Genomic DNA, 13,435 nt, shown 5'->3' on the forward strand with positions numbered 1-13,435 from the left:
CATGTATTTTAAAATCTTTTACTCGCACTAAATTGTATTATTGTATGAGTTATATGCTTAGGCAGCTTAGCCAACAGAGCTAAAAGAATTAAGATGGTTTTTGAACGCACTACTACAAACCCCTGAACCCGCCACTGCTTGAATAAACATATGCCAGATACTAGCCATGGGCTCACCCATATCAGAACCATCTTTGTTTCCTAACAAGAAGAGCTAGCCTTCAACAACATTCACAGAGATGCGAAATAGAGATAGATGAACAAAAAGAAAGATCATTCCAACATATATTATTGAACTCTTGGGAATCAGATATCATCCATATGTAGAAAATCTACCGAGAGAGAAACATAAAATATAAGTTGGGACAGTTTCAGGAAAGGCAACAAGCTTGAGAATATGAATGCTGCAAGCAAGTCATTATTTCGGATCTCAAACCTCAAAGGTACAACAAAGTCGAGCCTCATCATTCAGATGACAGTTCCAATTGACATTTTCCTTGAGTTCTCTCTTCTTTTACCTACAAGAAAAGCTGTATCGATATCAGGTACCCATGACCGAAATGCTTTCCTGGTTAAGAAGCCAGTTGTATATGCCTTACCTTTCCAAACCAAAGGCTGGTAAGTTCTGTCAGGTGCGAACCTGTGTCTAAATGTGGGACTCGCTAATTCATATGGTTGTATATGCCCTACCTTACCAAACCAAAGACTGGTAAGTTCTGTCGGGTGCGAACGTGTGTCTAAATGTGGGACTCACTAATTCATATGTCTAAGGACACTGGGACTCGTTATTCTAGTCTCTCCCGTGTGTGCCATTGTGGCTACAAGATATGACAAGAGGAAAGGTGTAAGATGCGTCACACACCAATACCAAATAGCCACTTGGATAATCCAATATTTTTATGTGATTCAAAGATGAAGAAACAAATATTTGATGCTACAGAATTCCAAAGAACCTCTGTCAAGGACTAGAGATAGGAATCTCATTTAACTCCCACATCCCGTTCAACTTGAAGTCCCTATACCTTAAGCTTCGGGGTTCAAAAAGTCTGACCATTAAAAATGAATCCACACCAGGTACTCATATCCAAGACCATCTAAAATAGGCTTCGGACTAGACACGAGGGTGAAACAAGCATGGATAGTCATATGAGATCAGCTATGCCCGGACTAGAGACGAGGGGGAAGCAAGCATGGATAGCAAGGACATACCTAAATTGACATTCTACTAGTCTTCACTGGGTTATTGACAACATACACAGGCACCCAAAGAGTATTCATCTGTAACATTAGCACATGGTGAAAGTGATGTACTTAAACATAGTCTCAAGGCAATAGAATACATACTGAGTTGGTTGAACAATTTTCAGAACACTATAGGGTGGGATCTTCCTGTTCCTGGTGGTATGAAACACAGGGTGCATGGAAAGCATACACACAGGGTGCATGAAAAAATTCATGCACGTGAGTAAGAGCTAAATGATACTGTAGTTCTTACCTCCTTAAACTTGTAACTAAAATGGTGATATTTGTCCCCGTTCAGTTTTTGCTCCTCTCCCATTCTTTGACTTCATACTCGTCGTTGTTGTTCTCATCAATTTCTTCCCCTTTTTTGACTACGTCTTCATCGTCATCGTCGTCTTCATCGTCATCGTCATCTTCTTCTTCATATAAGTTGATCCGAAACCTGCTTAACTCACTTTTTCCATCTTCTTCACTCAGAAATTCCAACCCATACTTGATATCTCGGTGCTTAACCAAAAGCCATCGCAGCAACCGGTCTTCCTTGTTCAAATAATGCAGCTCATCATTGAAATTAGGCGGCGTCATCATTGTCATTTGCATCAGTTGGCCCTATAGCATACACAAAGATAAACAAATAAAAGTAACTCTTACTGGGGGATTATAAATTACTAGCTGTTGTTGGAAATGGGTGCAGACAAACAAAGTTCACGATCACATGAGAACAGAATGGGAAAGATTCATAAAAAAATTGTGAAGGAAAATCTAAGGATCGCACAACAGACACAGGACTTCATTCCAAAGACTGTAGAGCTATTCCATTGGGGGAATGCTCCAATCTAAGAGGAATTGGAGTCTTTCAAACGTACGTGTCTCTGAACCTCTTCGACAATCATATTGTCAATACAATAGCAATATGTCCAACTAGAGGTAAATTTATCAAGGAGTTTTAGCATAGTACTAAATCTGGTTGAAAGATGAGAAAGAGTCAGCCATTCGAGCTTATTTTCAAACAAAAACTACATTACTCACTTTGCATCTAAATCACCTATTTTGAATGGGACTTCAACTTCAAGGCAGCATAATTAACCTGTCTCAAATTGATCAAATTAAATGCAGCAAAAGAGCCTTTCTTTTTTAATAAATACTAATCAACCTGGTTACTTTAAAGACCATGAAACACTTAAAACAAAGCTACATGCCCTGGACAAAAGGTATGCTGTACGACCCACACCTTCAGCAAGAGTTTGGAATAAAAGAGTGGTTGCTTCCAACTGAGAAGCACCAACACGGATACGGGATACTGACACGACACGAAAAGGACACGCAGACACGTCATTTCTCTGAAAATTAGGATAGGTACACTTCAGGGACACATCAAATGTAAAGTGGATTAGATATGCTATCACTTCATATAAACGTCGGAGACCTTTTAATGTGTCCTTAGCACGTTCGAAGAGTGTTTCCAACATGTCCTAGAGTATCCACAATGTGTAAGTAAGAGAAATATAAAACATCGGACAAGTATTTAGGCATGTCCAGACACGGATATGTGAGGCCCCTAGATGTGTTTGTGCTTCTTAGGCTTCCAAAGAACATGAACCATCATGATGCAGTTACATAGCAATAGCATAAACAATGGACACCTACTTGAGTCCAAAGAAAAACCAAAATACTTTCCATCAGGGAACTCTCTCTCTCTCTCTCTTTGGGTATGTAATTAGTATCACAAGAACACAAAGGAAACCTCACCTTGGAACAATGAAAAGAGAAAGGAATGGAAGGGATATACAAAAAGGCACAACTTAAAGACCCTCCCCAACTTGTACTAGCCTATGATGCTATCAAGTAAAAAAGAAGAAATACAAAATTGAAAAAGATAAAGATATTGTTAGATTTCTTCGAGGGTTCCAACCTAAAACCAATTGGCAATAGGTGGAGTAACCTCTAAATTATATTAACCAAGCTTGGGTAGCTTAGATGAGCGATGTGGGACAAAGTCTAACACTCCCCCTCACGTGCAGCCCGGATGCATGTGAAGGTGCAAATCGAGCTGACCAAGAGATTTGCTTCGGGAGACAGAGACTTGACCACGAGAGGTAAGGCCACCTAAGACCTAGCTCTGATACCATGTTAGATTTCTTGGAGGGTTTCAACCTAAAACCAATTGGCAATAGGTGGAGTAACCTCTAGATTAACCAAGCTTGGGTGGCTTAGATGAGCGATGTGGGACAAAGTCTAGCCAACTTAAGTTTAGATAAGCTTATTTGTACATCCTCAAAAAGGTTTGGTTTGTTTTTTCCCTCTGCAAATACCACATCAAGCATAAGGGGCAACCCTTTAAGTCTACTTACCCCTTCTATCCCAGCTCATAATGAACCAACACTCAAGCAACTGCATAGTGAAGCCGGTATCACACAGCCTAAGCCAAAAACAAAGTAACACAAGCTCCATAGCCCACAGGTCACCTCACAATAACTTCATTCACATTCTTGCACATACAACACCAGTTGGCAGTTAGGCATAAGACAAATCCCATTCAAATTAACCTCTGTAATAAGGGCACCTAGAGCTGCAGTCTGCGCCAAAAATCTAACTTTGTAGGGATATCAGTCCTCAACATTTGGTTCTAGGGAAACCTGTTACTGCTGACCCCACCAAAAAGGGAACAAAAGGAATTAAAATAACAGGCCCCTTTTTCCTTTACACTTATGTTCGTCCTCCCCCAACTCTGTTCCTTTGAATCAATAAAAAAGCTCCAAAAAAATCTTTAACAAAAGAAGGCTCCCATGCAAACTCCCTCTCCGAAATCCACCACTAAAGCCTCCATATGTGCAAGTGCAACAATATTAAACACAGCGCACTATCCCCGCACCCCAAATCAGTCCAAGATCTCATTACCCTATCCCTGATCACAAAATCGCATATGCCCCATAAAACTCCCTAACCTTTGCAACCCTAACGAAACTACTCCGTTGGAAATGTTGACTTCATTTGCAATCCACAAGCATTCTCCACAGTGTATTTACAACTCACCACCCTCCTCCATGAGCTCCCCCCCTCAACAACAAACTTCCAAAGCCATTTTCCTAACAAAGCCTTTTTAAACAATCTGAAGTGACAAATTCCAAAGAGCCCCACACCAGTTAGATATATTGCCCTCCTATCGTCCCGATCATCTCCTATTTGGATAGGTACATTACAAAAGGGCAATAGAACTTGGATTATTAAAAACTTCATGCTGAAGAAAGGATGCTTTCTCATTGTGAACAGATATATATAACTACCTGCATGTGTAGTCCAAAGAAATAAAGATGCTTGGAAAGGGAACAATAACATTATCAAGAATAAGTTTCACAAAACAATGAAATCCAAAAAGTACCAATAACTACTACTTCGCTCACAAAATAACCCTTGCTTCCTATCAAATATCAAACTAGAGAACAAAATCCAATTTGTGATAACCTGTACAAATACAGATTAAGCATCCATGAGCCATCATACTAGTATGTTTTATTCCTCCACATTGTATGGTTTAGTTCCAATTTCAAAATAGTATGTTTTACTCCAATACAACACTTACCATTCAAAGATGAATGAACACTCTAATGACCAATTTCAATATTTTTAAATTACTATTTATTTCTAAATTTGCGCAAATCCTGGTAATGGATAAAAGAACTAAATGGACCAGACAAGTTATGGCATAAGATGCATCATTTTCTACCACCTCACACCTCAAATCAAATTGGTTTATGATAGAATAATTTCTCATAGCTCTTTGATGGCATATTGGTTAAACTAGTCAGGATTTGTTATAATTGCCCTAGTGTGAAACGACAAAAAATGATCAATCTTATGCACATAGTTTTTTGGTCCAATTATTTATGATTTAGTAGAACAATTTGCTTAACTTTTGAAACAAAAAAACAACATTATGAGAATGAAAATCATATTTCGATGTGAAACAGTAAAGTTGGAATTAGGCAAGTATCAAGTCTATTTAGAGGCATGAGCATTTGCATGCGTTTAGTTCAAGACAGACTCAATACTTGCTGTGATTTGGAAAGAAGTAAGAAACTTCTTAGACGAAAGTTAGAATTTAGCACAATAACTCCAAAGGTTGGGAGTCAATGACTAACATACAAGTATAATGAGTTTGCATCTTTCAAAATGATAATTCCAAGCATATTTGGATACACCAAACGAAATATACTTAACAAAGGTACAGCATAAATCCATCAAAGGTGGCTCAACGCATTAGGACACAAGCTAGTTCTTATCCAATCAGACCCAAATACAAGGCACCAAAACTACGCAAAAGAATAGTAACCAGAACTCAAGCATGACCATGGCGAAAAGAAGAAGAATAAACATCACTAAATTAACTAACAGAACGGTTGAATAGAATTTGATTCACCTGATAGTATCTTCCATCAAGTTTTTTAATGCCATAACCCAGTTGAACAGGTCCGAATGCTTTCATATCAGTGATGACACCATTTTTCCTACAAACATGTTTCCCAACCCGAGCAACTAAATCCAACAAAGCTTCCTTCTGTACATGGGGTTTTAGCAAAAGCATGCAATCATATAGAGGCATTTTTGTCGTAAGTAGTTCCGCTGTTGTGTCACCCAGCACCTGCATCAACATAACAATTCACCATATGAATAACAATGGTATGCTTGTAGACACGACTCCAAAGATTTAGAGAGCCTCAACAAGTTCAAAGAACAATATCAACTTCTTCAGATGCAGATACACTAACTGGAGTTTGCCGGACTTGGCAGTTTTGAAATGATTGGTTTACCACTGCCAAATTGCCAATTCTGAATTCTATCCACTACCAAAAAAAAATAAGCTCCTGAAAGTTCACACATTTATCTCTACCGGTATAGAAACAGGAAAAATGGGGCAGCATCATGTGAAACACCCCCTGTAATCCAAAGAATCATGTGAAACGAAAATGGCCATCTCTTGAGACAGAAAAAGGGTTTCACAGAATATGATCTGTCCCGAAAATACGCATTCAAGGTAGCTATGACAGACCAATGTTTGTATGAGCCAGAGTCAAAAGTAACTATCTTACAAAGCTTACAGAATTATCTTTCATGGATTAGCAACTTCCATATCTTGCAAGCTTCATTGAATCAATTTGAGTTCCAAAAGTATAACTTTAAATTTCAACAACAGGTAAACCAAAAGCTCCTATAATCCTAACTAGGATTCTGCACCATGAAGTGTTACTCTTGAATTCTCACGAGTTATGTCACTCCATCCATGCAGCGGCAGAGAACCCGCCACCGTCTTTGTGGTGCCTACGCATTTCACTGTCTTTCCGATGCCTACGCGTCTCACCGCTCCACCAGAAATTCCCTCTGCCCATGCCCACAGTTGAGCTCTGTGGTCCACACTGAATGTCGGGCTGCTTGTGAATATAAAAGGCTATTTCTCCCATAACACAAGGATAGAAACCTTCCACACCCCAAGTCGGACTTCATGCCGTACTTGTCATTTTTTGTATCATTTCCCCCAAAAGTACACACATTCGTTACATTTCTTTAAGTTAATAATACCGTCCGCCCCGCATCCACCACGAAGTCAAAGGCGAAGTATATGCTTCCACGAAATAGTTGCATGCTTGGGTTTTGGTTTGCGTATCTCTCCAGATTTTCGAATTTTTTCTTCACAAACAGATACCATAACACAGTGCATATCGATCCAACGAAGCTTCAAACACATGAAAGTTGCTGATCCATTAAAGAAGATTTGCTTGTGTGCGTAATTGTACGACAAATTGTGAAAAATAACCACTTTTTGATCGCAAAGTTTCACCTTGCAGTAAGGAATGCGTGAAATAGTGAAACTTTGCGATAAAAATTATTACGTGCAAAAAAACCCTAAATATGATAACTGTTTGTGAAGAAAAAACCCTAAACTTTGTGTTCACGCATTCCTGTTGTTAAAACTCCTCCTGGAGTATATTCAGTTATCATGCTTCTGAATTTAGACCTAGATATGATAACTGAATATACTCCGGGAGGAGTTTTTATTCACTAAAACCCTAAATATACTCTAAATTATTACGTGCAAAAAACAGCAAACAGAGGTAGACGACGAGAGAGAAAGAGAGGGAGGGAGACGGAGGGAGAGAGAGAGAGAGAGAGAGAGAGAGAGAGAGAGAGAGGAGAGGAGGAGGAGGAGGAGACGGAGAGAGAGAGAGAGAGAGAGAGAGAGAGAGAGAGAGAGAGAGAGAGGTACCTCTTCGATTGAATCGATTTTGGGCTGCTTCTGATTCTGTTCGAGTAGAAATCGGGTTATATCTAGCGAGAATTACATACAAAACCCTAGGATTTCATCTATGTCAGAAATTACTCCCCTTTCTTTCAGTTCAGTCCTTATAACATTTGTAATGTACTGTAAATATTTCTTTTTTTGGTGTTACAATAAATAATGTCAACGGAAAGAATACAAGTACAGTAACGGCTGTAAAGACAGCACGTACAGATCAATTTTGGACCCATCTCGAGTCTTACAATATGATCGGAGCAGGGCTAGATTTTGAAGCAAAGTCGGATGTTCCGTAAACGCATTTACCGATATCAAATTGAGCTATTTTTTACTAGGACTTTAAAGAAAAGAAAATTTAAAACAAAATGAGCGGCTCCGATCATCTTTGTGAAACCCGTGATGGATCCAAAGTTGACCTGTATCCGCTGTGTGTACAGCCTCTACCATACCCATAGTAGCTCTCTGATGTCGACTCTGAACTCTATTTAGCCTAATTATAGGATTTTAATCGCCAAAGGTAAAAACTTGTTTATGATCAATTTGTCGTATAAACAAATCAAATTTCAATTAAGAACTTACTAAAGTTTTTAGGGAAATACTACAATACACATGGTCATAATTTCGAGGTGATTTGATAAAAAACTTAACCAAATTAAATGTCGAATGGAGGATTGCGAAGCAGTTAGGAAAAAATGTATTTGTCAAAAAGCCCATGAAAGTCAATTTTTTTTACAGTTTTAGTACATAATTTACGCATGACTTTAGGCTTTTAGCTCATAAGCAGCCCTGATTTTCGGCCAAATTTCTACTCGCCAGCCACCTCTCCACCTCAAGATATCCCTCCGCTGCCTCCATTTGTTAGAGAGATGAAGGACCAAATCCACCTCCCTCGACTCTGATTCAAACCTCAAGAGGGCCAGATTTGTTGAGTTTGCAAAGTTTTAGGATGTTTTGGCGCTTCCTTCTGGAAATAAGTGGCCAAATTCAATGCGACATCTCCTTTAGTGGAGTTTTTTGTTCCCTGTGTGAAACTTTTCCTACTCTCTCTCTCTCTCGTATTGCTTCATTATACTTGACGGTATCCTATCCACTTTATATGGATAACCCGAAAATTGAGGGATCTTTTTCCATAACGGAGGCCTCTAGATTCTGAGTATTTGTAGTCTTTTTGGCATTTTATGAGTTTCCCCTAATTACCGCAGGACCATATCTCCCCAAGTCCAAAGGAGTGAAAGAATATGTAACTAATGCCACACAAAATATGTCTGCTACTCACAATAAACGTGTACCAATTTACTATCCTCGTTGCGGATCAAAAAAAAAAAAATTACCATCCTCGAAACCATGCGTTTCATACACTTCCAAAGTACACCCTTGCAAAACATGCGTAACAACATAAAGGATGCGCTCAGTTCATTCGTTAAAAACCGGGGATAATAGCAACAATAAAATGGGCAGAATTTTGTCAAAACTACAAACATAAAAGCAACAAAGAATTCACACGAAAAGACCACCCGAGGGGAGGTCATGCGAAAATTCATAACTCCATACTTCCACATCCAAGATCCACCAGACACTTTTGAAGTAGAGGATTCGGCACACGTCAAGATGGGTCGGGGTCGGGGTCATCATGTTAATTTGGTGAGTAAGATAACTTCCCACCTTTTCGCATCGTAATCCCTGCGAGAAGCTTTCACGGTGACTTTACACCTGCATCTTCTTCTCTCTCTTTTTGGGAAAATGAAAAAATTATAGCTGCATCTAAATAGACTGCACCATAGGGGAAAAGCACATGAAAATGCATCGTATACGCTATGGCTATCAATGCTGAATAAACAATGTACATCATCAGATACAAGCATTGGTTATTTTCTTTGACGGAAGAAAAAAAAAAAAAAAAGAAAGAAAAAAAACAACATCGTTTCTTTTTTAGCATGTGAGAAATTTTACTATTTACGCTCTCTCGAGGCACCAAATAAGACAATTGGGACAAGCTGGACATTTTGCCGATGAATGACAGCAGGCTTCAGAAGACGAATCGAATTCATGTTCCTAGGATGTATATATTGCAATGGACTCCTCTAAACAGGACAATTGCCATGGTTGGGAGTAAAATCACAATCGCGCGTGTCCAAAAGGATAGCAACAGACAGTAGGAAGGGAAAGAAAATACTACCATACACGCAGAGACGGATAAAGGTGGGGGCTTGCGGGGCACGTCCCCACTCGATTTTGTAAAATTAGATTAATTTTCTTACGTATTTCAATTATACCCAATAAATTCGTGATACCAAATTACCCTAGATTTCCATTGTGAGGACATTTGTCTGATTTATTTCTTCGAGTGTTAAATTTTCACACCATTTTTTTTTGCAAACACATCCCTTGCTGCTAATTATAAGATAAAATAACAAATATATTCATCAATTTGTTATTTTACCGGCAAAATATGTATTAATTGAGAAATTATAAACGTACGGGTTAGGTTTACTAATTTGGGGTCCCCCGCTGATGTAAAATTCTGAATCTGTCCCTGCGTACACGAAAACAAAAATGGTGAATCATAGCAAAATAAGCCCAAGAAATTTAAGATTAAGGATGAAAAATAATCTCTCAAATGAAATATTTGAAGAGAGGGACAGCGAAAGCGAAGATTAATCACACAGCACTTCTTAACTCACCATGGAATGCCAATGTCCTTTCAAAATCCTTGTGCCGCATGATTCTTTCTTGCGCAAGCCTAGTGTTTATTCACAGTGAAGTCTAACAGATACACACAGATGTATTGCGAGTATATATTTCCGAAATAGTTTTCTTTCTTTTGGAAAAGATGCAATTCTATTTCAGCTCCGATATCCCCTTTACCTCTTCATCCATAACCAAATCACCCATTTGCTTTGGCTCCAAATTTTCTGTCGCTTCCCCATCGATACCTACAGCATCCTCCTCCTCCATTAAACGGGATGCTTGTGCAATTAGATCTGTATTTTCCATATAACTTGACAACTTATCATGAATACTGACAGAGAGAACACCATTATCATGTAGTTTCCCATGAATACTTGCGTCCTCACATGCCTAATAAGTAAAGCAAGCCTTCTGTTGATTCCACTTGGTGTTGGTACATTTTGGGCCCTGAAAAACCCATAAGATGACAAGGCATTTTATTCAAAACATGGTGGCCCACCAATCAATTTTGATTGGTCCCATTCCAGACAATCAATTTTGAATATTTATCTGATAAAATCCATCAAAATATGGGACCATGTTTGTATTCCGAGAAACTTTTTAGTATACCGGGGATACCAACACCTTTGGTATCCCCTCCGGTCCGTTTTCATTTTTTCGGCTATTTTTCGATCACACTTGGATGATCGATTTCGTTCATTTTGTAGAGTTCAACGAGAACTATAATCATACCAAAATTCGTGTTCATTGAATTTTTGTAGAAACATGATCGGTACACATGAAAATTGAAAAAAACCAAACCTGGATCCAAAACCACACTGAATTGAAACCCAATTTTGTTTTTTTTGCAATTTTCACAGGTGCCGATCATGTATCTATTAAAGTCCGATGAACATGATTTTTGATATGATTATAGTTCTCGTTGAACACTACAAAATGAACGGAATCGATCATCCAAGTGTGATCGGAAAATGGCCGAAAAAATGAAAACGAACCGGAGGAGATACCAAGAGTGTGGTATCCCCGGTATACTAAAAAGTTTCTCTTGTATTCCGGGAACTCCTTTAAGCAGTTACTCTTTGAGGTATAACCCACTGAAGGTCCCCGTCCCACAAGACAACTAGCCCTGTCACCTTCAATTTTGTTCTCCTGGCTAGTAATGCCATAATATTTGCTGGTCAGATCCAGTTTCCTTGTTTTGCAAACCCCTTCCATATTGTCAACCAATGTTCTAAAAGTCGCTCGGCGCTAGTAGGGCGGTCAACCACCTTCGAGCGATTAATCGGATTAATCGGCAATTAATCGGCTCATATTAATTAGTAATCGGTGATTAATCATTAGTCGGACCTAATCGGATAGGCTTTGCCAACGATTAATCGCCAATTAATTTCTTGTTTTAGAACATTGTTGTCAACTAGTAATTTTTCTATAGACTTAGGAAAAATTTCCTTATTTTCAAACGTCTTTATTTTTTCCGCACAAGTGACAAGTATCAGTACTTGTGCATACTCTGCAGTTTGCACATCATCTTCTATATAATAAGTACAAATAATATCTTCATACTACCCATCTAGAAGTTATACTTTTAGAGTTTCTCCTTTTACATATCTATTGATTGGCAAAAGTTAATTTCAACAGAAGAAACCCCACATTGAGATAGTCTTGAAGGGACCAAGACCCTTTCTACTCTAGAGCTCGCAAGAATCTAATTTGTCCCCTTACCTCACATTTTTTATAAGTACAACAAACCAGAGAAAACATAGATAATGTTGACAAGAAGGCAACTACTAAAGCAAAGACTAATGCTTGAAATCACCCAAAACACCAAATCTAAAAGCTAAACGGCCCAATTACAAGCGGTATAAGAATGCAAGTATTTATAATTGGGCTTCCTGCAAGGGGCAGTGGGATTGGGTCCCCTAGGATTAGTCGAGGTGTGCGTATGCTGGCCTGGCACAAGAACGGACCGAGTGGCAAATGAACCCGGGCGACCACCTCACCCATGCTTAGATTTTTACTAGAATTATAGTAGCATTTTGTTCAAGAGAAGTTAAAATTTTATGTGTTTGTCAGCCCAACATCATTTTGAACAACGTAACACCCGACCAACCAAGAATTTTGGAAAAAAAAAAAAAGAAGTAAAAGTTATTTTTAGAAATACTTTGCTCAAATATAATAGCTTTTACAACTTATATTGATATAAGTTCTAAACCCTTTATACGGTGTTTACCACACAAAAAAAAAAAAAAAAAAAACCCTTTATATGGTACGATTCTTTTTCATGTTCGTCCACCCAAACTTGAAATCCTGCGTTCGTTCGAGCTAAAGCATACAATCATACTAAGCCAAAGTGAAAGCCCATTATCCCCATTGATAGGAAGAAATAATCAATCTTTGCCAGCCTCTGGCGAAGTTCGAAGTGCACTAGGTGGCAATAACCCAAAAAATTCAACATTTCAAAATCAACAGGTTACTTAGTTGGCTCCAAATGCCCCTAAACATACCAACTGGTTAAAAACCGAGACTACAGTAATAAAGTGAAGAGAAGAAAGAACGGAGACAGACCTCAAGAGCGTGCTTGAATCGGCCGTAACGCCTCAACTCCTTGACGATGTTCTGAAGGTGTTCCTTCTTGAGACCTCGTCCTTCTTCGACCCACTGATCGAGCACCGGAACGATCGAGACCGTCGGGGCACCGAGAGGTGAAATCCGACGGTAGAGAGAGTCCCCTGATTTGGCAGGCGCAGAGAAGGTTGCTGCCGTAGTAGTAGAGTAATGCGGTGGTTTTTGGAAAACAAAGCCGGAGCGCGTATGCAGATTCAGTGCACGGACGGAGCTAGGTAGCTTCATTCGAAGAGAGTAACGAACGGCAACTACAGTCGAGACTTGAGAGAGAAAGAGAGGGAGAATACAAACGATCCAAGCCCAGTCGAACTTTGTACAGTTATTTGAGTTCGGCTCGTTTACTAAATAAATTTGAAACTCGAGCTTGAGCTCGTCTCGTTTGTGAGTTTGAGCTCGCCTTATTTGTGATCGAGCTGAGCCCTTAACGAGCCGAACTCGACTAATTTACTTAATAAGTCTCTTTAAATGAGTTGAGCCTATAAAACGAGTTGAATTTTTACGAGCCGAATCAAGCTTTTAAGTGTTAAACTGAACCGGTTAAATAAGCAAGCCTATAACTCGAATTTAAGCTCGAGCTGAGTAACGAGCTCCA

At 39.0% G+C, this 13,435-nt stretch overlaps 2 protein-coding genes across 6 annotated transcripts; both read right to left on the minus strand.

Annotated features, from left to right (window-relative positions):
* Positions 1 to 256: 256 nt before the first annotated feature.
* LOC131318519 (uncharacterized) lies at positions 257 to 7,625 on the minus strand. 5 transcript variants are annotated; one of them, XR_009197709.1, is made up of 5 exons: positions 7,501 to 7,625; positions 5,659 to 5,880; positions 1,495 to 1,850; positions 1,209 to 1,277; positions 257 to 517 (listed from the first exon to the last, which is right to left on the minus strand). XR_009197709.1 is itself a non-coding variant. In XM_058348352.1 (4 exons), exons 2-3 carry the CDS (start codon positions 5,839 to 5,841, stop codon positions 1,536 to 1,538), a joined length of 498 nt encoding a protein of 165 aa, XP_058204335.1. In that variant the 5' UTR covers positions 5,842 to 5,880; positions 7,501 to 7,625; the 3' UTR covers positions 257 to 517; positions 1,495 to 1,535. The 5 variants fall into 5 exon arrangements, 2 of the variants coding, with proteins under 2 accessions (XP_058204335.1, XP_058204336.1); XR_009197711.1 differs by having other exon boundaries at positions 257 to 529; XR_009197710.1 differs by lacking the exon at positions 1,209 to 1,277 and adding an exon at positions 1,344 to 1,394 and having other exon boundaries at positions 257 to 529.
* Positions 7,626 to 9,650: 2,025 nt separating this feature from the next.
* LOC131318522 (pentatricopeptide repeat-containing protein At2g20710, mitochondrial-like) lies at positions 9,651 to 13,120 on the minus strand. Its single transcript, XM_058348356.1, has 2 exons — positions 12,784 to 13,120; positions 9,651 to 10,665 (listed from the first exon to the last, which is right to left on the minus strand). Exons 1-2 carry the CDS (start codon positions 13,066 to 13,068, stop codon positions 10,609 to 10,611), a joined length of 342 nt encoding a protein of 113 aa, XP_058204339.1. The 5' UTR covers positions 13,069 to 13,120; the 3' UTR covers positions 9,651 to 10,608.
* Positions 13,121 to 13,435: the final 315 nt, after the last annotated feature.

Source organism: Rhododendron vialii, chromosome 3a, assembly GCF_030253575.1.
Source record: "Rhododendron vialii isolate Sample 1 chromosome 3a, ASM3025357v1".
NCBI lineage: Eukaryota > Viridiplantae > Streptophyta > Magnoliopsida > Ericales > Ericaceae > Rhododendron > Rhododendron vialii.